The sequence below is a fragment of the Carettochelys insculpta genome, chromosome 9, assembly GCF_033958435.1.
Source record: "Carettochelys insculpta isolate YL-2023 chromosome 9, ASM3395843v1, whole genome shotgun sequence".
In the NCBI taxonomy this organism is placed as follows: domain Eukaryota; kingdom Metazoa; phylum Chordata; order Testudines; family Carettochelyidae; genus Carettochelys; species Carettochelys insculpta.
Window position 1 is genome coordinate 33,088,266 of NC_134145.1, and position 26,366 is coordinate 33,114,631.

General features: G+C 42.5%; 1 protein-coding gene across 4 annotated transcripts in view; it reads right to left on the reverse strand.

Moving 5' to 3' along the window:
• Positions 1-26,366, reverse strand: part of TGFBR3 (transforming growth factor beta receptor 3) — a 212,207-nt gene that overhangs the window by 72,003 nt on the left and 113,838 nt on the right. For all 4 annotated transcript variants that reach the window (XM_075002232.1, XM_075002233.1, XM_075002234.1 and 1 more), the window contains exon 4: positions 6,023-6,160. In XM_075002232.1, the coding sequence (XP_074858333.1) occupies positions 6,023-6,160 (138 nt within the window). The remainder of the gene's footprint in view (positions 1-6,022; positions 6,161-26,366) is intronic.

Below are 26,366 nucleotides of genomic sequence, written 5' to 3' on the forward strand. Positions count from 1 at the left end.
CAGATTGCAAGTTGCTATAATTTACCAAGGTGCCAGCAACTGATCTCAGGGGTGGCCAAAACACAGACTGGGCCCACAATTTACATCTAAATTACCATAATCCATTATGTATATATTATTATTATTATTTATTATTAACAACAATAATATTTAGCTCTTAAATGCAACTTTTTATTCAAGATCCCAACATGGTTTGTCAAGGAAAGTAATACTATCCTTAGTTTACAGACAGGAAAATGAGGAACAAAGAGATGAAGTGACTCGAGAAAGATTACACAACAAAGTACTGGATGAATGGGAAATGTCTTACCGTAGAAGACTACTTGCCTATTTACAACACTATAACCCAAAGTAGCACTGTCTCATTTCAACTCACATTGTATAAAAGATTACGGTAAAGCAAACTGAAATTAACAATGTAAAAGGCCTGGTTGGAGTTCACAGCATTCCAAAGAGGGTGAAGTATACACTACTTCAGGTGTAAATCATAGCAGATTTCATTTTTTTGTATTTTTCAAAAGGATTTTAGTAATATTTTGGTCCACTATTTAGGTTAACACAAACAGGAACTTCTTTTGTAGTTAAATGGCTCAATTGTGAGCCACTCACATTGCATTTATGAATAGACACTTTTATCCAGTCATTTTCCCCTGAATTAAGCTATGTTTACAGTAAAATAAAAAAAAAGTATTTTAATTTTTTCCATGGGCACAAAATGAATTGGAAATGCTTTTGACACTTTTTGATCCTAAAGTATCTTGCAGGAAGATGTTGAGATACATATGCTTCTTAATTACATTATTATACTTAGAGACAATGGATTCTTTTCACAATTCACATTTCCCCTCAAAGCAGAGTCAGGCATGACACAAGCCCTTACTCTACGCATATTGTTGGAATGTCCAGATTCAGACACTAATGGTAACAAAAAGACAGAGGTCTGGTCCTGGCTATGCCACTCACTCACAACATAATCTTGGACGGGGCCAAGATGGCCAACAGACTTTGCTGGGTTCTGGGTAAGGTTGGGTGGGGGCCTGTTCTGGGCTCCCAGAAGGATTAGGACCTTAAAGGGGCAAGGCTGGGGCTAGTCTTCCCCAGCCAGCACTTCAGTGCTGCCTGCAAAGTGTCATCTGGGACTCCAATGGCAATTTAAAGGCATCCAGTAGCCACTTCCCCTTTTAAATTGCTGAACCTTAGGGCAGATGCCCCCTATACCCACTCACTACTGATGGGCCTGGTTGAGTTATTTAACCTCACTATGCCTTATTTTCCCAATCTGTAAATAAGGGCTAATAGTACTCGTAACATTTGTACAGTGCGTGCAAAGGGCCACGTCATGTGCTATTACCATTATCATCCTTTGCAGAACTGAGGTCATTTAACTGAAGTGTTTGGCTTGGGTGCTATGTTTGCTGTTCTTTTAGTCACTTAAAATTCCATCACATTGCCAGTTAAATGTGTTTTCATATCTTCATTTTCCTCACTGGCTGGTGATTACTCCCTAAAGAACCTGCAGATGGTGTTAAATGCAGAAAGGCAATACATGTATAACTGATGTAAAAAAGTATTATATTCATTTCTTTTGTAAAATGCTTAAAGAAAAAAACTGGGAAGTCAGCAGTTATCCTGGGTAAATGCTTCCCTAGAGATAGATACAATAGTTATGAGGCTGTGGATATATGTGAAACACACATTTTTGCGTTGACCATATAATTTGTGGAAATTAAATAAAGACTTTTTTAAAATATGAAGCTTTCAATGAAAGAACACATTAGTAATTAAGATTCAAAATCATCTGTTTTCCAGCTTAACTATACATTCAAGAAAAATGGCCAATAGAGATAAAGCTGAAGAAGTACATGGATAAGCCAATATATTTTAAAACCCAAAGGCCAAGTAATATAGCTTTAATGCTATGTCCAATGGAACCTTGAGCTAGAACTGTGATGGATTTTGCTATCTATTGTGGTAAGCAGGAAGGGAGTCTTTCAGCCCCTGGACTAGGAACATTGCATGTCTGTTCCACCGTTCACTTTGAAAAAAAATATCACCCCAAGTACTTCCGAACCCTTCAGGTCAAAGAGGTGATGCCTCTAGGGTGTGCCTGCACCGCAGATTCAGCCTGGATGATGAGCACCAGAGTTAGCTTAGTCTGGCTGTGGGCAGAGGTGGAAAAATGTACGCAAAAAGTTACTTGAGTATAAGTGCAGCTGCTTTAGCTTCTGGACACTTGAATACAATCAAGATGTGGTGTGTGTGTGTGTACACATACTTTCACTCAAGTAGCTTTCCAGAGGGACACTGGAGACTTGTACTTAAGTCTCCCCCACCCTCACGTGGTACTTTTACTCAAGTAACTTTTGGGTTACTTTTTCCACTTCTGGCTGTGGACAGTTAGAAAGTCATATTCAAATTACTGCATCTTTGCTGGTCCTTCACTCTCCCATGTGCTGGTGGGGCTTCTGATGGCTCCAGTTACACTCAGTTCACATTTTCAAGTCTTTCTTTGCAACTATGACAAAAACTTCTTTAGAAAGAAATATTAGCTCCTGACAGCTGAAATCTTAGTTCCACTCTTACTATGCCTGTGTGGGTCCACCCTGCTGATGAGTGTATCAAAGTTCCATTGAGCCAACCAACCCTGAAAGCCAGCACACCCATGTTTCAGAGGCCTGCAGAGTCAACTGCAAACAGTGTCTGATTTGGGCATTATAAGAGGAGCTTTCCTGGAAAGCACTGTTGGCAGAGTACCTCCTCTCTCAGTCCAAGCCCTAGGGACATGAGTGAGAAGAGATCAAAATGATGATGGGTGGAGAAGATTATATGAAAAGGTGTTAGGGTTGAGAAAAGAGATGGAACGCAATGCTTTTTGGGAGGCGGGGAAGGAAACTGAAGTGATTAAAGGGAAGCAGGGCAGGGTGTGAAGATATACTAAATTGGGAGAAGAGGAAACCAGCACCGACTTCAGTGGGTGGGAGGGGAAATGAAATTTGATTGACTACCCTCTTCCTAATTACAATGTCACCAGAAAGTGAGAACAGGCATTTGCTTGACACTTTTGCAGCTGGCACTGCACGTGTGAAAGATACGCTAAACAGTCATATGTCCCTTCATGCTTTGGCCACCATTCCAGAGGACATGCTTCCATGCTGATCACACTTGTGAAAGAATAAATGTGTTAATTAAGTTTGTGAATGAATTTCAGGGGAAGGGGGAAGAACTGTCTGTCTCCCGCTCATTTTTACCTGTTCATGTGATAGCAATCTCAGATGATGACCCAGCACATGTTCATTTTAAGAACACTTTCACTGCAAATTTCACAAAACACGAAGAAAGTTCAATGTGAGATTTCTAATGATAACTCCATCCTACAACCCAAGGTTTAAGAATCTGAAGTGCCCTCCAAAATTGGAGAGGGATGAGATGTGTCACATGCTTTCAGTAGCCTTAAAACAGCAGCATTCTGGTGTACAAACTACAGAACCTGAACCACCATAAAAGAAAATCAACCTTCTGCTGGTGGCATCTGACTCAGATGATGGAAATGAACATGCATCAGTCCGCACTGCTCTGCATCTTTATCAAGTAGAGCCCATTATCAGCAAGGACACATGTCCTCTGGAATGGCGGCTGGAGCATGAAGGAATGTAAGCATCTAGCAGCACAGACAGAGGTGAAAGTAACTTACCAGACTTACCAGTACAAAGAGTGGCTCAGGTCATGAACAAGGTGGGACAGGCAGCTCTCAGCTGCCAGAAGGGCCTCACATGGAAGGGTGGGTCTAGGGACCAGATTCCCTTCAGCACTGCCACTGTGGCTGGGAGCCCTGGGGCCAGGAGCCCGGGGGCTCCAGCAGTGATTTGAAGGGGCTGGGACTCCTGGCTGCCACTGCTGACAGGTTCCGTGGCAGCTGCCCATTTTACTATCCTCCTTTGGCTGTCCTGCTGGTAGCATTTGGCATGGCTGCCATGGCAGTGTTTTCACACCACTGTCCCATTTGCCTTGAGGGGACAAAAGGGGCAATAACATTGAATTGCTGCCATGGTAGTGCTTTAGTGTGGTCTGTGTATGGGCTAAAACCAGCCGCTACTTCTTACCAGAACACTATACCCGCTCATACCAGCCGACTGTCACCTTTAGATGCAGGCTATAATACAACCATGAGAATGCCTCTTCTCACTTTCAGGTGATACTGTAAGCAGCAAGCAAGCCGCAGTATCTCCTGCAAGTGTCAAGAAACTTGACATTGAACAAGGCATAGGTCTGAGTGGACTTGCAGGCTTAAAATTTTACTTTATTTTGTACATTTAATGCATTTTTATACATAATTCTACATTTGTAACTTCAACTTTCATAATAGGGATTGCAGTACAGAACCCATACGAGGTGAATTGAAAAAAATATTATTTCTTTTGCTTTTTCCTTTTTACGGTGCCAATACTTGTAATAACACTGTACACTTTGTATTCTGTGTTGTAACTGAAATCAATATATAAGAAAATGTAGAAAAAAATAAACATCTAAAGTACTTAAATAAATGGTATTCCATTATAGTTTAATAGTGAGACTAATCGCTTGACAGCTCTACTTAAAATATCAAGGACTGAAACCTCCCTCTTCTCTGCACCTTCAACAGGGCTTGAGGAAAACTGCAGGATATTGGGGTTACTGGAGTTTAGCACTGCAGCTGGTCAGCTGAAGGGGGAAGCACACAGCGCATCCCTCTTCATCTTGCACTCCTAGGCTGTGTCTACACTAGCCTCAAACTTCGAAATGGCCAAGCAAATGGCCATTTCGAAGTTTACTAATGAAGCGCTGAAATGCATATTCAGCGCTTCATTAGCATGCGGGCGGCCGCGGCGCTTCGAAATTGACGCGGCTCGCCCCGACGGGGCTCCTTTTGGAAAGGACCCCGCCTACTTCGAAGTCCCCTTATTCCCATGAGCAGGTGGGAATAAGGGGACTTCAAAGTAGGTGGGGTCCTTTCGAAAAGGAGCCCCGTTGGGGCGAGCCGCGTCAATTTCGAAGCGCCGCGGCCTCCCGCATGCTAATGAAGCGCTGAATATGCATTGCAGCGCTTCATTAGTAAACTTCGAAATGGCCATTTGCATGGCCATTTCGAAGTTTGGGGCTAGTGTAGACGTAGCCCTGGTGACTTTTCTCCTGCCTGAGGCACAATGACTCCAGAAGCTCCCTCTAGGCAGTGTACCTCTGGGCTGTCCACCAATGCCAACTATGCCTTAAAAGCAAATTCAAGACCCAGATGGATATTCTGCAGCTACAAATAATCATGTTTACTTGTGATATTATGACTGAAAATAGTAAAGCTGCAATTCTAATAGAGAGAACTCATCCTCAGACATTATGTCATATACTAAAAATCTAGTCCAAACAACCAGTCTGTTTTACTACAAATAGCAAACTTAAATGTCCTGGCAAACTGAAAGAACATGATTTACAAACAGTAGCTAATATTTGGAGCTTCCCATATAGCCAGTGTTCCAGCCTTGTGAGAAACATTTATGGCTTCATTACAGACTTTGTTTGGTCGTTCCCAGCAGTGCAACAAAACCTCTTGTCAGAAATAAAGTTTACATTGTGCATATGAGAAGCTCACCTTATGCACACTTGTATTTTGATGACAGACCACACAATTAGCAGCTACTCATGAGATTTGCTATTGCTCTGATGTTTTTAGCATTATACTGCATTCAAGACTTCTAATCAGGCTTCATGATATATCCAAGCTACACAACTTCTCAAACTGGAAGCACTGTGCTGGAATTAACAATCACACACTAGGCGGAGTCTACAAAACTAGATTTTTTTTTTAATTCACGTAAATAACTTGGCAATTTCTCAAACTGCTTTCCCATGCCACCTAATGGCTCCCCAGAGTTTCATACTGAAACCTGATCTTCTGTTAAGTTTTTTAAAGATGTGCTCAAAATCTTTCAAAATGAATACCTTTCACAGCCCATGTTGTGTGACAGAGTGGCAGACGATGTCGTATACTTACAAAGAAAAACCTTCGGACTCCAGATTCCAGCCTTTCTGTTTTCAGCTTCCAGGTCAGGGGCTGAGGAGAGTTCAGAAGGAACACCACAGGCTTATGATGAATATGCACAGAGGAAATGGGACTCAAATGTAACGTGACCTGCAGAGCAACAGAAAAATGTGTGACCATTTCCCTCTGACTATTCCAAACAAAAAGGAATATAAAACTCTGTTTTACTGTATGAATAACAGGTCATCTTTATCTCCATTAAAGTTTCTAGAATTCAGACCTTCTGACCCAGAAATTATAGATAAACGTGCTCCCAAAATGTCAGCCAGCACAACACAGACAATACTAGAGAAGAATGTAAGAGTTAACATTTGGGTTTTGAAATTGCAAAGTGCTGCAAAAGTATTTAAGAAAACCTTGGCAAATTCTGATCAAAAATAGCATGGACAAAAGGTCAAACCACTTAGCTGACAGATAAAGAACAAAAAGATAAACCAAAAGAACTGTACCCTGCCAAGGGAGCTCAGATTTCTGATCCCTAAATGAAAGGCTGAAGAGGTTGCCTAGCAAGAGGCCTATGCCTGAGGAAACTGATGAGACTGAAATCACACCTGGAAAAAAATTACCAAATGAAAACAAACAAGCAAACAAAGACAAAGCACACACAAGAGAAATAAATCCAGTAACACAAGACAGCATTACACCATCTTTGACCTTGCTAGACACGGGATTGTAATAGAGGCCTACAAAGGAACACATCGGAAGAAAATGAATAGAATTTTTTAAAAGGTCATGTGGAAAAAGTTTTGTAAACAAGATTTTCATTACAAAATAATGGACTTTCTAAACTAGTCCCTGCATAGACCTGAAGGATGAAAAGGAACAGAAAGAATTATTTATGATCAACAGGCTAGGAACACAGCCAGTGCTCTATTTTTTCTAGGAAGAATATCAATGGCAGTATGTCTCAGCATAATTACATATTTCTGAAGGTGGCCCCATAAGATGGTGAAAGAAAAGTTAAATGACCTCCATCGCCACCAGTGGAAGGGGAGGTGCTCCACAAATATTTATGGGAGTGGAGCATCCAAGAAGCTATTTGTGGAATCCACACTACAAAGAATTTTGAGACTGACGGAAATTAGGGATATCATCAAGAGCAGTCAAATCAGCTACACTGCTGCAATCAAATTTTTATAATGGCTCCAGGTTGAGCATTTTTAAAGTTCTATATAGGTAGCGCTCTCCAGCCAGCAGATCACTTTCTACCACTAGACCCCAAACCTTTGTCCATACACATGACCAGCTTCCTCTTCTCTTTCCCAAGCCAGCAGTGCCACCGGTCAGGAGCCCATTTATAGTGCCTTTTGCTGTCTCTAGAGCAACAGGAGGTGCTGTAGGGACAGAAAAAGACCTGCTGCCACTAATGTAGCTGGCTGGGGATGCACAACACATTCATCTACCTTGCTCCAGCCAATGACTAAGGAGGAGGTGAAATCTTCCCCTCCCCTTCGATCACTTTCATATTCAAAGGGCAAGATGAGAGATGCAACTGTGCCCAGCACCTCAGTCCCCAGGAAACAGGGGAAAAAATAACATACCTCACTGTAGACATGGAGTGGAGATGAGGAGAGCAGGCAAAATGGGACACCCAGGATGAACTTTAGAAGAGAGCTGGGGAGAAGTTATTATTTAGGGTTAAACCAACCAAAACAATCATAAGTGGTTTATCATCTGGAACTTTTTTTTGGGGAGGGGTGAGAGAAGAGGGAACCACAAGAAGAATGAGATAAAAGTTTATTTTCTCCTGTTAAGTGTATGCGCCTTCCATCTCACACCAGTGTCATGATTGTGAAGTCTATGATGATGAGGAAAAACCTAAAAATAACAATCTTCAAGCAAAGAGATTAACTGATTTTTGAGAGCTCAGCTGGTTGTTCTTTTTGGAGCCATTTAAAATGAAAGACCACCATGGTAGTAGGGTCCTTCATAAGTGCATGGGCACTGGCAAAACAAAAGATGCCTTTAATTGATGTAGCACTGAAAACCAAACAAATTAAAAAAGCACACCGAAGCCAGTTCACACAAGGCTTAAAGACGTTAAAAAGAAACTATGCCTTCAACTCATTACATGTGCAAAATAGAGAGGTTAGACAACTCAAACAATTTCCCTAAGATGTTTGTCAACAGACAGAAAGCAATTTGAAGTAGTGTGAGTATTGTTCTCTCTTTAATTTCACTAAGCAATGCTCTCTCTCTGTTGGTGACATTGGTGTATTATATTTTGTACATGACAGCAGAAAGGAAAATGTTTTGGAAACAGTCATAAAGTAAAAACGAATATGGGGTAAGTATTATGTTAAGAACAAAGTGTCAGTGAACAAATTTGTTACAGCAAGAACATCTTCTACAATTAGATCCAAAGCTTCATCAAGCACTCTAGGGAAGAGCTGGAGATGCTACATTATGGCAGAAGTGGTAATAATGTTTGCCTTCATTTCTCTCGAGGTCTTCCATGGTAATTTGTTTCAAAGCCTACTTAGTGGAGCTTACGATATCTGATTTGCACACTGAGGTGAGAGGCAGTAGAATTAATTTGAAAGAAGTTGGTAGCAAAGGCTTTTTGATCTTTTGGTTCAGATCAGGATATTCTTGCAATCAAGACAGAGAAATAACATGACTAACAAACTTGCAGAATGACCAGTCAGGAATGTAATCAAGATATGCAGGATGAAGGAAAAGTGATGATATAGATGCTAGGTATGCAAGTTCATTCTAAGGGAAGATGGGCTTCTAGATGGCTCAAATGAAAGAAAAAAAATATAATGCTTTCCTACAAGAAGTGTGATGAGAGTAAAGGATGAACATCAAAATTACTCAGCGGCGATGTGCCACAAAAAGGGCATACTGGTAAAATAAAAACTGCAGGATGAATTTGAAAGAAAAAATTGAAATCTTGGAAAAACTAGAGCTCCTAATGATGTTCACTTAATTCCTCTCCCATGACACAACAGTTAACATCAGTTAACTTTGTTAATAAAAACAAGCTCCAGAAGGAGGTAAATGGATGCCTCTGTGCAATGCAAGCAGATTGCAACGGGCAACTGCTCACAGAATTCAGCCTTTTACCACCCCAATCTCTGATTTTATTAAAAATTAGGGTGTTTAATTCCAGTTTGGTAAACTGTGCTCCAGTTTCCCCTTCTTCAATATGAATAAACCCAGCAGATGTTTGAGATCTCTCATGCATGTTTTAGAAATCGACATTTTCCACCATATTGATGGATTTCATACAAAGGTATGTCTAAAGAAACATTATTTGGTTAGCTTTACCAACACTCCTCTGAGGAATATACATACTAAAAACACTGGACCCGATAATGAGGTGTGCTGAGCAAATGCGGTTTTATGTGCTTAATATAGATTCCAACTTTCTCATAGCAGAAAACCGAACCCCGTGCACCGCCACTGCCACAGTGCTCCTGCCACAAACACCCCTTCTGAGGCCCTGCATCTGGTTATTCCATCACCCACCCTCCATCTGTCCCCCCACCCCCCACACTCACTCGTTCATTTTCACCAGGATGAGGCAGGAGGTTGGGGTGATGAGTGTGGGGTGCAAGAGAGAGCTCGGGGCTGGGACAAGGATTGGTGTGCAGGAAGGGGTGAGGGTTCTGGCTGGGTGGGTACAGATTCTGGGGTTAGGCAGGGAATGAGGAGTACAGGGGTTCAAGGGTGCAGGCTCTGGGTGGTTCCCAGGGAAGAGTGATAGGTCTCTCGAGCTCCTAGGTGGAGGAGCAACTGGGAGGTCTCCCACAGGTACCACCCTGCAGATCCCATTAGCTTGGTTCATGGTCAATGGGATCGGAAGAGCCAGCACTCAGGGAGGTGGCAGCACACAGAGACCCTGTGGCTTCCCCTCTGCCAAGGAGAAGGAAGGACACGCCAGCCAGTTCCCAGGAGATGTGCAGAGCTGGGTGAGGAACCTCCCTGACCCATTGCATTGCCACCTGGACTTCTAGTGGGCTCCAGTCAGCAGCACTAGGGCCCCATTTTCATCTGTTGTTCTGACTGAAAACTGAACAGCTCGTAACCCTAGTGCTCAGGAACACATCAGGCCAAGTATTTGGATTTAGACATTTCCAAAAGCTGCTTAATGCATCTTGCTAGGCCAGCATTCACTCCATTCGCCTCCTCAGAAGAGTAAAATGTTGCCTTTGAGGAAACTGCAGGGTCTCAGACTTATTCAAAATATTAACAGCATAATGAAGATTTCATGTCAGATAGTCACGACCCTGGTTATAGAAACTACTTCAAAGCATCAGACAGTAAAACAAAAACAAATTCAATTGTCTGAAAAAGAGAGAAAAGCTCAAATTCTTTATTTTGCACTTAGGGTCACCACTTTGTTCTCTTCTGGAATGGAGGAGGCAGAAGGTGGGAGGAAGAAGCATTTGTTGAATGTTAAACTTTCAGCTAGTACAATGCTTCCATTAATTCCTGCGGTTTTACAACTGCCACCACTGCTAATTAGTAATGCACAGTTTAAGTTACTAACTGCAATTAGCTTATGGTGATTTTTGCAGAGAAATTTCAGGATACAGCACGAGTGCAAATACAATAAGCACACACACTCTGCTCTCTCTTTATCAAAATATCTAACCTTCATCCTTTGCAGCCCTGTTATTGCAAGTTTTGTATAGCTAGTTTGAACCCCACAAAGCTCATTTTGTTCCAAAATCTTAAGTTTTACAAAGCCTCAGAGGAAGAAATAAACTCCAATATACAAAATACAACATCAGATTTGCTAATTTTCCCCATTTCATGTAGACTGTTGCTTAGGGTTGCCACCTTTCTAATCCCACAACAATGGATGCTCTTGCCCTGTCCCTTTCCTGGCACCTCACCCACTCCATACCCCCTTCCTCCATCACCTTCTCTCCTGCATCCTCTCTCTCTCTTTCACTGGGGTGGGGCAGGGAGGTTTGGGGTGTAGGAGGGTTCTCTGGGGCTAAAGCGGGAAAAGAGGCCTCTTCCCAGCTCTTTTCTCTGCAGCAGCACCTGACCTCAGGCTGCAAGTCCAGACCAGGGCTGGATTTGGCCAATGTAGGGGCAGGTTCTGGCTCTGGATGACAGAGTTGGGGCTAGGTTTGGGCTGGCCATGGCAGGTTCCCTGGTGGGTTTCCCCTGAGCATTTGTGCAGTGTTAAAAAGGCTTCTATGCAGCTTAGGCATGGGCTCTGGGATGGGGCCAGAAAAGAGGAGTTCAGGTGTGTGCATGGAGGGCTGCTGAGTTGGAGCAGGCGGTTCTGCTGTGGAAAGACTCCAGTTGAGAACGGGAGCTCTGGAGTGGGGCTGAGGGGTTTGGAGTGTGGGAGGGGGCTCAGGACTGGGGCAGGAGTTGGGGTGCAGGAGGGCTTGGGGTCCAGGGTCCAGGCAATGGTCACCTCAGATGGCTCCCAGAAGAAGCTGGCATGTCTCTCTGGTTCCTAAGAGAAGAGACCAGGGGATTCTTCACAGGGGCCACCTCCACATCTCTCAATGGCTGTAGGTCCTGGCCAACGGGAACTGTGGCAGTGGTGCTCAGGCCCCCGGCCTCTGCTCCAAGGAGCCAGACATGCTGACTGCTTCCAGAAGTTGCCCAGAGCTTCCTTAGCCCTCTTGGGCTGCCAAATGGACTTCTAGGAACCCAGTCAGTGGTGCTCACCAGAGCTGCCTGGGTCCCTTTTTGTCCAGGCACCTGGCAACCCTATTTTTGTTTCAACTCACAAATCTCATCTGATTCTTTGTGACTCCAACTGACTCTAGCAAGCCCCACTCCTACCAAACAGGGGGCTTGTCTACACTACATCCCTACTTTGAAGGGAGGATGGGAAGTAGGATGTTGGGAGTTTATTAACGAAGCGCTGCGGTGCATGTGCAGCACTTCATTAAACAAATTCCCCCCTGCGGCAACTCCGAAGCGTTAAATTTTTAGTGCTGGCTTGCTCGAAAATTTTGAGGAGTAAAGGGGTTTCGAAGTACCGGCGGGTGAGCTGCGGCTGGACGCAAGCCAGCACTTCTAAGTTTAACACTTTGGAGTTGTCGCAGGAGGGAATTTGCTCAATGAAGTGCTGCTTATGCACAGCAGCACTTCATTGATAAACTCTCAACACCCTACTTACCATCCTCCCTTCGAAGTAGGCAATTAAGATTTTTTATAAGTCCTGCATGACTTTTTACAATGTCAAAGAACACCTCAAAGCCTGCTGTGTATAGAAATATTAAGAAATGTGTACCTGAAAGCTGAAGATTAGAAAACAATTTATTGACCCATCTGGTCCTGCTTTGTTCTGTGAAGTACTCCAAGCTGCTTTCAATGAGGAGTACTGATTAAAAATTCATAACCCAGTACACCCTACTGAATGCAAAATACTTGACTGTTGTCTTTGTACTGCAGAGAACTAGTAAGAATTCTTATTTAGAACCTCTGAGACTTGTTCTGTTTTTTAAACCACAGATATCAAGGAACCATAAAACTGCAACGACAGAAGCAGCATTTGTCAAGTTTTACTAATAGACCCAGCAAATTCCATCTCTGCAGTAGCTGGTACAGGTCCATTGGGTAATAAAATGAAGCTACCTCACTGGTTATTTATATTTAAACTGATATCAACCAACCATGTTCAAAACTAATAACTAGAGTCCACCTAATGAAGTACAAGTTTGACTCCTTGTTAGACTTTCTGAAGATTTTTTGCTTGTCGGTGAAGTTGAGAGACAGAAAAAAAGAAGAATAAAAAAACAAAGAAACACACACACGTTGTTGGGCCCAGAAAGTCAGAGGGATTACCCTGGCTGGACGTGCCATGAGCATTCTTGGTTGCTGTTCCAGCAGATTTTGGTTGTTATTTCATTCTGTTTTTTTTTAAATCATCATCATTGCTCTATCTGGCTTCTCCCCACAGGCTTCTACACATGGGCCCACATACTGCACAGACACAACACTGCCCTCTTTGCAGCTATTGTTTGGCTTCTGGCGGGGATGGAGGGATAGGGAGGAGTTACACAAAATATAGTCTTCCCACATTCCCAGAAGAAAAGTGCAGGCTGGTCCTCAGGAAAGTCGGCACTGAACAGGAATTTTTCACATGTACAATATGTCTTTTTGTGAAAATTCTCTCACAAAACCAAAACCAGCATATTTTGTATTGCTATCTTCTCCAAAACAAACCAAAAAAACTTACCTGAACCTCAGGCCTGGCAGCCTTTTAGACCCAGACTGAGTGTCAATAAAGTGTAAAAAATGTACACGTTTCTTGATGACTGTGTGAGTGTGTTCCACCAGAGTGGATGGAATCCTCAGTCCCAGCTCTCTCCAAAGCACACAGCCATCAGGATGCCATTTCTCCTCAGGTCCCACCTAAGTCCATCAGTCCTTTAGCCAATTACCCCCAACACTGTTCCTCTCATTTGCTATTATTTTGCTAATGAGTCCATGAGGTTTCAAAAAAAGTGTATTAATAATCTCGGTGCAAGCGCAACAGAATGTCTACAATATATTTAATTTAGATTATGATCCAGAGCCAAGTACAGTTTTCTTCTATTTTTTTCTTTGGGGGAACTACTTGTGGCTCTGAATCAGAATCTGAATTAAATATACTGTAGAAATCCTGTTGTGCTTGTACTTAGAATTAATTGTATTTAGAATTAATTTGTTTTTTGAGAGGAACTTCTCTACTTGCCTCTCTTCTGTAACACTTCTGACAGCATCAGCACCTTTCCCAGACCTCTGACCTGCAGCAGAGCAGCCATTTTTGATCATGCTACTCCCTTCTTCAAATCCCTCTACAGGCTCCCAAAGTGCTTCTGCATCAAGTGTAAGCTGTGTCAGCACATTCGAGTCTGCGTAAAACTCTGCTCCTCTCTGCTTAGCCAGCTTTGTCAAGCTTCTTGACACTTGGGTTCTGCCAACTGTTCCCAGCCTCTTCTGCTTGTCTGTCAGCTTCTTGCACAAACGCTTCCTGAACAGCATTCCTTATCAATGGTACTACCTCTCTGCACTCATCCGTGCATATCTAAGTCCCTCTTCACAAACTGCTCCTGTCATACTGCCCACAAAGAATCTAGCAGACATATAAGACCCCCTATTTGTTGCTGCTCTTCTCCTAATCTCCGAGTGCTCCTCTCTGTCTTTCAACTCTTAGTATCTCAAGGCCAGGGACAGTCTGGAAGGTGTCTAGCATAAGGGAAGTATTACATAAATTACAGTAGGGTCTCAACATTAGCAAGGGTTCCATGTTGAGAACCCTCACAAATGTTGAATTTCGTGAACATGGCAGCCGCTCCCTGCCTAGAGCCTGGATGCTGGGTCTTCTGCCCTGAGACCTGGTGAGGCAGTGGCTACCGGCGCTCCTGCCTGGGGCACTGGCAAGGCTGCGACTGTTGGAGCTCTCTGCCCCGGAGAAGTGGCTGCTCGTGAATAACTGAATTCACGAACATTAAGTTAGCGAATGCTGAGACTTTATTGTAACAAAAAGACATTGACCATTTGAAACCATTAAACCATTTAAGGAAAATGTTAGTGGAAGGGTTAAGTAGGACAGTTTCCTTCTTGCTCTGTTTGTATTTTTTCAGACCGAATACTTATTATTATTAAAGATTTATATTATGTAGTGGCAAGTGGCCCCAATAAGAACTGCAGCCCCACCTTGTGAGGTTCTGTACAAACAGCTATGAAGACAGTGTCAAAACCTGGCTCCATTAAAGTTCATGGTGAAAGACTCGTGGAGCCAGAATTTCACCCGCAATTTACCTGAAAGCATTAGGGCTCATTGTATTATATAAGATGCCTTAAGAAGTGATATGACCCCCCCCAGCCATCTAATTTTAATTTAATCTTTTTATATATTATATACATTTTATTTCATTCTTCATCACAATATCTTAGCCAACAGCTATTAAACAGTTTTCCTGCATTTCAGATGGCATACCTGAGCACTTGAATCAGACAATATCAACATAAAATAAAACATGTATCACTGAATGTGGCAAAGAGCTATAGTCATCTCATTAATTCACCAGAAAACTACAACATAGTTTCTATTGCTTTATCCAGCATCCTTTTAAAATATCCTAAATGATGGAGGTTTCAATTCCCTTGGACTCTTAATGCACAAAATGCTACTTTATATATTTTAGAGAATATGTGTCTGTCTGTTGGTCAGTGCTATGTTTGTTCAAGAATGCCTCTTAAACCCTACGAGCTACGACTGCAAAATTTGGTATGCAGCTTCTTCTTACCCCAGCTTAAATTAACTTAAGATCAGGGGTTTGGATGTGCCTGGACAGGGGGAAGTGAGTGAAATCCCATGGTTTTACAGAATATGGAAAGGGAGGGGCACCGAGAGGCAGGATGACATACTTCAGACTCACCACTGGGGGCAGCAAGTACAGGAAACAGCCACATAGCAGAGTGATTGCTGGGGCAACCACAGTAAGAAAATAGCGGCCACATGGATACAGGGCTCTCCACCCTGCCGGGAGAGGTAAATGCCCCCTATCCCAATGCGGCCCCGCACCTGCACCACTCTTCAGCCACAGCACCACACAAGGGGAGCCCAGCTGCCTTCCCTGCAATTCACCCCCATAATTACCCCCCAAGATGCTGCAGTCACAAACTCTAGCCCTGCCCCAAGCCCATCCTTGTCCGCTGCTTTGCCGTGGTTGGGAAAAAGAGCTCTGGCCCCAGCTCTAACTGGGTATGGGTTGGGGTGGCTAAGTCAGAGGGCCTGCCCCACACCCAGTTCTTGCTGGGGTGGGAGATGGGACCCTCAGCAAAGAGCCCAACCCCAGTTTCCCCTGGAGTGTGGGATGGTGCCTCCCTGCAAGGAGCTATGGCTGGGGCGGCAGAAGCCGGCCCGGACCTGCCTAGCCCAGTCCTGTCTCCCCAGCTCTGGAGATACTGGGGCCAAGAACTGTAACCTGGAGCTCCCCCAGGAGATGCCAGGGCCGAGCAGTGCAGCCCTGTCCCCCTAGAGACCTCCCCTGATTCACCACATACACTGAACTCTCTGCCCTCAGCTCTCGACCACTGGCCTTTCTCCACTACCTCCCCACTCACCCTGAACTGCCCTAACAAACCCCCTGCTTTGACATCTGCACCCCACCCTGGGCCCTGACCTTCCTGCACACACCAAACCCTTTGACCTAGCCACCCCAACCTTGACCTTCACCCCAACCCCGCCCCTTCCACTGAGCCCCCCCACATCCTCCCATCCCCTGCATTCCTCCACTCCCAGGCCACAGCCCACACCCACACCCCAACACCACTTCTAAGCATCTCCCACTAAATGCTCAGCTCTCAGTCCCGAGCCCTCACTCTACCACACTCCCCTCCTGCCTTAAGCTGGCCCCACATCAAAACCCTTGCTGCAATGTCTAACTCCTCCACCCACACTACCCAAACCCCCTCACTCACACCAAAGAGTGTGCTCCTAGTCACCACCCCCCGGCCCTCACCACTTCCTGCCCTCACATCATAACAGAGCCACCAAGGCAGGTGTTGGCACTGAGCCCCAGCAAGTTTGAAGCCCAAGCTCAAGCCCCACCACCCAGGTTAAGGTTACATGTCCCATGCTCAGCAAAGGATCCCTTGGCCTTCAGCTTTGCCCCCTGCCTCCCAGAGGAGGTGGATCTCAGATAGTGGGGCTTGGTCTTTGGTCCACTGTCCTGGGGTTGTGTCAGAAATGCAATAAGGTTTGAGAACTGCTGTTTTAGCTCCTCCATGAACAACATTTAGGGCTACAACAAAATGCATATGCTCAGAAATTATGGCAAATTTATGAAAAAAAAAACTTGTTTTGTCAACTGTTCCAAGAGTAAAATATACAGCTGCAGATGAGAAATTATATATACAAAAGTCTAGTTGTCAGAACAGTTATAATAATTATTTAATATATACTATAAAAAGCTTTAAAACTATTTAACAGGAGTTCAAAAAGACAATGTTTTATAGATGATACACCTATCAAACTAAAGCAGGTATTACCTAGCAAATGATACGTGTGTGGGTGTTTATGCACGTACCCACTGCCTATACAGTTTGTAAAAAGTTCCTTTAAGGCCTCTAGCAGAATATCTACAAAGTTAAGACAGCTGCAAAGGTTTCTGTTTCCCTGGAGATGATTGTTTCATGGAAGGCCAAATATCACCACAGCAACCAAACTACAAAAACAGTCCATGGGCTCCTGACCCATCACTCTGGTAAAGCAATTTGTACTACGTGAAAGGCTAGGGCACAAATGTTGAAAAATGATCAAAGTAAACACCGCTGTTAAAGTACCATTTTGTTTTGCTGACTTCAAGGTATCAAGTCACAGACTCAGTTTTGTTATGAAAAATGAAAGTCAAGTGCCAGGGATTTGTGAAGTTGAATTAACTACTCTAGAATGAAGGTCTTGCGATAAATTCACAGCACATTTTCAAAAACAACCATTACAAATTTGTACTGATAGACTGAGGCAAAAATATGCTATTGTATCATGTTACACTGTCCATACTAAGACAGCTGTTCAGTAAAGCAGAAGAAAAAAAAAGTCGATATAATCCCAAGAGAATACACCACAACACAAAGTCACAAAAATTGAACATGTTGCACTCAAGGAGGACTTATGTAAACATAATTACTGAGCTGTGAGTATGAAATTAATCCTTTTCCCTCCGACTGAGCACAAACTGGATCTAAACTGTAATTAAAATAGCTACAGGAAACATTCCACTTTTCTTTACTTCTGTCTATACTTTGAATCCCATTTTATCAATTTTAATAATCAGTTATCTATAGGACACAATAATTTTGATAATACGTAACACTGAACGGAATTAGCGTGGGGTGAGAAGATCAGCCTAGCTTAACATGCTATTAAATCATACTAACCAATAAAAGAGATTCAGAAATTCTATGGGAATTCATTTAACGAAACATAATGCCAGTGCACTGGCTACAATGGAGTTCCACCAAGGATGAATTTAGTCTATTGAATAAATCATGATTTTAAAAACAAGGGATGTAAGATTATGCCATTTCTAGGAAAGTGTTTGTTTCTTCAGTTGTTTGGATTTTTGTCCTCGTGAGACAAGTTATCATAATTTTCCTCCAAAAAAAAAGATTCTTCAGGCTGGGATTCCAAATCCAAATGGCAATCACATACTTTGAGATTTTCATCTTTTGTCTGTAAGGTTTTAAACACACTTTATTCTCTTTAAAATATTTTGGAAGTTACAGATATGAAATTAGTAGGTTACAATTTTAGGGAAAGAGTGTGTACCAGACTTTCAGAGAGAGGAAAAGTTCTGCACAGGATAGTTATACTAGCAGAATGCATCCGAACACACACAAAAAAGCAACTGTAGGTGCAAATATCCATTTGCATAAGAAGTCCCGAGAGATGCAATATATGAATGTGCCAAATCTGACTTTGGAACATGTAAATTCTCTAACAAAGACTGGAATGATGAAATGCTGACATTCTTTGGCCTCTTCTTGAAGAAAAACATAAGGCACATCTGAATAACATAAAGAACCCATCTCAAAGCACAATAGATCAATCTCAACATGCAAGATCTGTTCTTCAGAGAGAATCCAGGTGGTGTGCGAACAAGTATTGGGCCAACCTATGTTGTAATCTTCAAAAGGCATCTGATTTGGGTGACCTGAAAACTATGTATGATGGATTGAAGCATGCACTCAGCCCAAACATTGCCAAAGTCGCCCCACTGAAGCATTTAAATGGACAGGTGATCACAGACAAAAAGTCGCAGATGTCCAGATGGGTGGAACACTACTCAAATCTTTATTACCATGAGTGTACATCACAATCTGAAGTTGACAACCTCATCCCAACTCTTCCAGAAATGTCTGAGCTAGATACAGAGCCTATGGAGGAAGAACTTTCTCAAGCTCTTGATGCTCTCTCCAGTGGAAAAGCATGAGGAAACTACAGAATTCCAGCTGAAGTCCTAAAGGCAAACAAGGCTGTACTCTTCCTCTTCCTCTATGATTTACTCCTAAAATGTTGGAGAGCAGGAGATGTCCCACAGGACATGAAGGATGTAAACATCACCACTCTCTATAAAAACAAAGGTGACAAGGGTGACTGCAACAATTACTGAGGCATCTCATTATTGAGCACCACGGCAAAGCATTTGCCCATGTCATTGTCAAACGCCTGCAAAAAACCTGCAGATTGAGTCTATCCAGAAACATAATGTGGCTTCAGGGCTGGCAGGTTAACAATGGATATGATTTTCTCATTCCAACAACTACAGGAAGAATGCAGAGAACAAAGAAAGCCTTTATAGCATTTGTAGACTTAACAAAGGTGTTTGACACAGTCAGTAGATCAGGACTATACAAAGTATTAACAAAGACTGGCTGCCCACCAACCCTACTCAATCTCATAACATCCTGTCATGAAAACATGAACACAACAGTGCAATGTGATGGATCTACATTAGAACTGTTTACAATAAAAAGTGGAGTCAAACAAGGGTGTGTTCTTGCCCCTACCCTCTTCGGCATATTCTTCTCAGTTCCACTAAATTGTGCATTTCAAAACTCACACAGCAACATATTTCTCCACACAAGATTAGATGCCTCTCTCTCTACAACCTGACAAGACTACAGGCCATCACTAAGGTCAGGAAAATCCTCATTAAGGAACTCCTCTTTGCAGATGATGCAGCTCTCTGCCACTCATAATGAAGACACGCTATAGTCACTGATGGATTCTCTATCCAGAGCCTGCAAGTTGTTTTCCCTGGACATAAGTATGAAGAACACTATTGTATTCACTCAAGGTATACCTCAGTGACCCGATGTCATTCGGGATAACAGCCCACTAGATGCGGTTCAACAATTCTGTTACCTTGGATCTGTTGTCACCACAAACCTATCCAGGGACGAAGAACTGAACATCAGAATCAGGAAGGCAGCTACAATTTTAGGCAGAGTTACGACATGAGCATGGAACAATCCTAAATTGTCAGTGAACACAAAGATCCTAATCTACCAGGCATGTGTATTGAGTATCCTGCTATATGGTTCTGAAGCATGGACCACCTACTTGATCCCAGGGAAAAACTGACCAGGTTCCATCTTTGCTGCCTCTGCAGAATTATGGATATCAAGTGGCAAGATAAAGTTTCAGGTGCAGATGTCCTGTCAAGATCTGGCATAGTCAGCCTCATAGGTATCCTCAACAGCAGAAGACTACCTTGTCTTGGTCACGTGAAAAGAATGGGTGAAGAAAGTCTTCCCAAAGAAATCCTCCTCAGTGAACTGTCACGTGGGTTGAGAACAAGAGGAAGACCAGAGCTAAGATTTAAGGACACATGCAAAAATGCCATGAAAAAATTCAACATTGATCCAAAATCCTGGGAATCTACAACATCAGATCAAAATACCTCGCAATGATTGATATGATAGGGCACATCATCCTTCGATAGCATATGTGCAAGCCATGTGAAAGAACTTCATCCTTGAAGGAAAAACTCTAAGACTCAAGAATTCGGAAACAGACTGACATACAGTTATTGCAATCGACCATGCAAATCCAATATTGGATGGATAAGACATGAGAGAAGCTGCAGATTCAAACACTACCCATATAGATCCTCACCACCACTGCTAAACACTGTCTCTTGAGATGAAAAGGGGCCATAGTAGTAATTTTCAAAATTTGGCACAGAAAGTGAGACAGGAGTATTTCTGTGTACATATAAGTCTGAGACAGACATGACTTACTAACATATAATTATCTGCACCCTGGAAGAAATCCTGACTAGAAACTTCACAAAGCTCTTCAAAATTTGTGATCAGCTTTGAGAAGGAAAATACTGATTAACAAAAAGATTTTGTTAAAAACTTCCATAATGAAGCAAAAAGAATAGTTGAAACAGTCTTCTAAAATGCACTCTTCAGTTGGTATTGAGAAACATCCAGTGGTTTTTATTTTTGTTTTACCACTTGTTTCTGACAATTAAACATTTTAAGTAAGAAATATACACATATTGTTGTGTGTATTTTTCTGAAACTCAGCTGTATCCTTTAGTTACTGCCTGGAATTGGGAGTGGTATTAGACTCCCTAGAGTTATGGGTGGCAGACAGCCATCCTGTTACAGTCAATGCTTTAGTTAACAAAATTAGCAGTGGTCACTTAAATACAGGAAATGTCATTAGCAAAGCCATGATGTTCTCCTCTGGACCCCATAGAAAGAGGGTCAGATTTATCAACCAGGTGATATTAGCTCATTTAATCCTTTGCACAACTCAACTGAAGCAATGGGAGTTAAGCCACGTATTAATCTAATCCCCCATATTCTACCTAAGAAAAAGTACTGCATAATTTGCTGATCTCTGTAAAGCACCAACCTGACAAGAGAACTAGGTTTCTTCAAAAAGGGAGAAGTAGCTGCAGAGTCAGACAGGGCTACACGGCTATGATCTAAGGGCCAATGTATCTGTTCCTTTTGTCCTTGCACACTACCCACTAGAAAAGTTTGCTATTATTAATAATTTGTCCTGTCATAGTGCCGAGAGGCCAAGACCCCACTCTGTACAACCTTCAAGTGACAGTTCTTCCCTGAAAGAACCTAGAAATCAGGGAGTCCAAATGCTATGCTTTTCACACTTGTTACAACCCATTTAAAATGTCTTGTGGGTACTTCTCTACTAAAATGTGCACCATGAACAATTCAGAGAGGGAATCCTGGCTGCACTGAAGTCATCACAGGACTCCCACTGGCTTCAACGGGCCCAGGATTTCAGTCCTGGTTTCAGGGCTATAGCTCTGTTGAAGCAAAAAAATGTACTGAAATCCAAATACAATCTTTACAGGGCTCTAAGGTCCATTCTGAAAACCAAAACATGAAAGCTGCCCTGATCCAAACTCAGTTAGCACTGCAGTTTTACTTGTGAATCTCAAAGCCTGCTTAAGTATTGTATATAAAACAAAAGCTCAAGTGTACAGAAAATCAAATTAAGATCTGCAGCCTCTCTCCCCCCCACCCGGGTCCCTCAAATCACCTTTAGGGTCTGTTATGTCTCTAGAACAGAGGTTCTCAAACGGAGGGTGGGTAGCAAGTCCCCCTTTGAGGGGCAAGGATTGTATTCTAGGGGAAAAAAAAAAAAACTTACTGTGCACATTTTACTCACAGCAACGAATAACTAGCAAAGCCGATTCTTCCAAAGAAACCAGGTCCTCAGATGGAGCTGTGCATTTTGACCCACTTCTGTAAAGCTTTACAGCATCATACCAAGTACTTGCCCTCTATACGGTAATCTGTTACGATGCAGTCGACACATGGAGCAGTAAGCATGGAACACGAAGGGTTTCACTTTCACTTTTATTAAAACAAATATTTGTCTCATTCATGCAACAGAAACCCTCCCCCACCCCAGTAACTCAAATGAAAAACAAAGAAGCTGAAACCGACTCACATCAAGCAACACAGTCACATGTCAGTATATGTACTTGGGTGGCGGGGAAAAGGTGGGAAGGGGAGGGAGGTATATTACCAGAGACACAAAGAAAAGGAAGAGATAATCAAAGTAAGTTTGAGCACCACTGCTCCATAGCTAAAATACTAACTGTCAAATTCAGATCTGGTATAAGAAGGTATAATTGTAGTAAACTTTCATCCTCTTACACTGGGTATCAGTTCAGACACACCAGCTAGCAGAGCAACAAAAGAGAACTGCGAGCATCAACTAAGTACTCGATCATGGAAAAATAGGTTTGGATATAGTAAGAAACTCACACTATTATATATATCTAGAAACAACACGTACCATTATTAAAAAACTGTTCTTCAGTACCTGGCAACAGTACTATGTACAACTAATTTTTAACAGATGTTTTAGCGTAGCAGAAAAACTTTCTCCGAAAAAGTTTTAAAAAGTTACCTGGCAATATTGATAGGCTCTTACTGGAGGTAAAGTAGTTCAAATGCAACTTCAAAGAGCACCAAAGTTAACTGAAGTTTGTGAGACAGTTCCCCCTCCCAAACTGGAATTAGGAAGCATTCTCCATTTTACTTTATTACAGGACTTGTTCACACAATGATAACTTTAGACAAAGAAAGCTAAATGATTTCACCTACTCCAAAACATTTTAACTACAGCTTCCAACTTGTTCAGATAACATTAGTTATAAATTATTTACACAAATATATATGTATAGCTATAATATACACAATAAAAGAAAGACCTTTCAAAGTGTGTCTTCTGTTCTTGACACGTTATGTGTTGGTGTGATGACACTAGGGGTTGCTGTACACTAGAGAGTGGTACGAATATAGCTGCTCCAGATGCTACCCGTCCACACCCCAGTATAGACCCACATTTTACCAGTATTAAGGTCTCTGTACAGTATACTTATTCCTTTGTGGGAAGAGGAGCAATGATAGCGAAGTAAAGGCTTGTCTACACTTCAAAGGCTTCACTGGGACAATTGCACCTGCGACACCGCAGCATCTAAACCGAAGCGTTACATTCTCCCATCCATGAAAGTAATCCACCTCTGGAGATCTGGTAGTCAGGTGAATGGAAAAATTCCTCTGTTGATCTAGTACAGGGATCAGCAACCCCTGGCACAGGTGCCAAGAATGACACACAAGCTGATTTTCATCGGCGCATGAATTGGGACCACAGCCCCACCCCACCTCCCCCATGTAACTGGGAGCTTGCTCAAAGTCATGCTGCCTGTGGATTAACAGAAGACCAGCTAATGCTACCAACGACCACCTGAATTGTAAAGCTCTGCTTCTCAATCTATCTATTAATGAAGCTGTTGTAAGTAGGACTATTAGTGACTTTAAAAAGTATCACTGGTACTCGGACCACACTCAGGCTACATATACACTGACAGGGAATGTCGATGGCTGCTACACAATTTTAGGTATACCAATTGTGTATCTAAAATCGACTTTGCAGCTGTTGACATTAGTCCCTGTCCTCACTGAATAATGTCAACAGGAGCTCTCCTCCCACCTACATTCCTTAATTCCTTGTGGCTCACAATGAGTTAAGGGGTCGATATTGACCCTGGAATGTGCCGTTTGTGTGAAATGGCGCCCCAGAAGATCGAACCTAAGTGTTTGATCTTTCCTGGTAAGTGCAGATGTAGCCATAGAGATCAAAAGGTCAAATTTCAGAACTCCTCCTCAGTAAGGTTGCTGACCTCTGGTCTAGCAGTATCTACACTAGGGGTTGGGTTGACCTCACTACAATGTAGCTGAGTAGACCTAACATTTTAGTGCAGACAACGCCTAATTCACTGTACCAGCAGTATAACTGCATTCATACTAGGACTTTAACCACTGTAATTATTTTGGTAAAAAAGACCAAACCTTTAATCTAGACAGATACAATGCTGAAACTTTTACGTGGAGACCAAGCCTTAGCATCTGTGCAGCTCAGCTGCTCATATTAACTTTCCCTTAGCTACCAAGGCCAGCTTATCCTGGACATATGGAATTGTAGTTTCAATTTGTTTTTAATAACCAAAACCTCTGGTAAGGCTCCAGATGTCTCAGGGAAGCAGAGGCATCTAGGATCTTTAGAGCTCAGTTATGGGCAGTGCAGTGGGGCAGATACTGAACCAATGGGATGACTTCAGAGCATAATGATGCAGAATCCCAGGAGACAGGTGTCAGAGGGCAGGGCCCTTCCTTTCAGGTTTTGTGGGCTTGGGGCTTTAATTTAAAAAGAATAATTTTTATTATTAAAGTTTTATGGAAAATTAAATATTCTTTTTGCCCAGCTTTCACAAAACTATACTTCGGCCAACTTTCTCTCCTTTTATTTATCCTTTATAACTAGAGCAGCTGCAACTTTTAACAAAATGAACAGCCTACCACAATGCCTCTATGCTCCAAACCACTATACCCTTCTTGGCCTCCAAGTTACAGCAGAGCTTTGCTTTCTGTTTTTCACTTTTCTCTATTTTACTTAATGTAAAAACTTTTCAAAGAAGAGTTTCAGAACTGGCTACAGCACACAGTGTAGACAGACTAGGTAAAAGCTTCTCCACGTACACAGTTTAATCCTCACCTGCTGTCCAGAATCTTGCAACTATATTGAGTTCTGACAAATTATATGGTGGTTTTGTAATACGGACAAATGTCCATGAGGCTGAGACCACCACAATTATTTCACCTGTGACTTAAACCAGCTGTAAAAAGTAGGTCCTGAAGATGAAATGAAACCACCTGTGCCATCCGCCTCTTGACAATACAGTTCGGCTTCCAATCTCCTAGAACCCAACATACAGTATTGTCTTAACTCAGGTGTCTGCAGCCAAAATAGCAAGAGCCATTTTTTTCAAATTCAGTTACAAAATCCATACTTCAAGAGCTGCAATACAGCTGAATACGAGACACTCCTCAGTAAATAATGTCAAACTGTACTTTTTGTAACCCCCATTTTAAGAACAGTGCACACACAATGATTTGCACCAGTTTGAGAGTTTAAGTTACTTTCACCCCCCTATCCAGGCTTAACCCCTCTCTGCCCCAGCCCCAGGGTTAACCTGCTTCAGCCGACAAGTTCCTCCAGCTGCACGTGCTATGCCACTGCTCCTCACCTCCCCCTGCCTCCTCAGAAGAGTTGCGCAGCTCCAGCAGTGACAGACTCAGCCACCCCTCCAGCTCAGCTCTTCTGCAGGCTTAGCACTTCCCCCATGTGCCGGGTGGGCGGTTCCCTGCTCTGGCGCACTGATATAATGGAACTGAATTTAATTGGTTTAAACAGCTGGATCCCTCCCACTGCCCTGCCAGCCATTAAACCAATTACATTTAGTTCCATTATTTCAATGGCAGCAGCACCCAGAGCTGCAAGTGACTCCTGAGTCGCAGGCTGCTGACCCTGGTCTTAACTGCGGTGCAGCAGAAGTCCATAATGTTCACATACTGTATAATGTGTCCTCAAGGGAAAGACCATCTTTTACATATTTCATGGGAAATCTTTTCATTTGTTTTAAATCCATCTAAAGGCAAACACAGTCCAATCACGCAGCTCTTATCCACAGCATCAGTCATACTGATGCCAGTGAAACTACTCATGAAAGGAATGATGCAATGGGGTCATGTGTTTCACTTTCCTTAGCATATACACGACAAGAGATAGCCTAATTAAAAATACAATGTTTATTATTACACTTACTACACTGGATAATCTCCTCTGTATTTAACTGCACAGATATGATATGTTTAAACTTTCAATTAATGAGCTATAGTAGTTTCTGAACTATGTTGTTCTTATACTTTTGCTTTCAATTACTAAGAACTTACTGACTTGCTTTATTGTAGCCTAGGA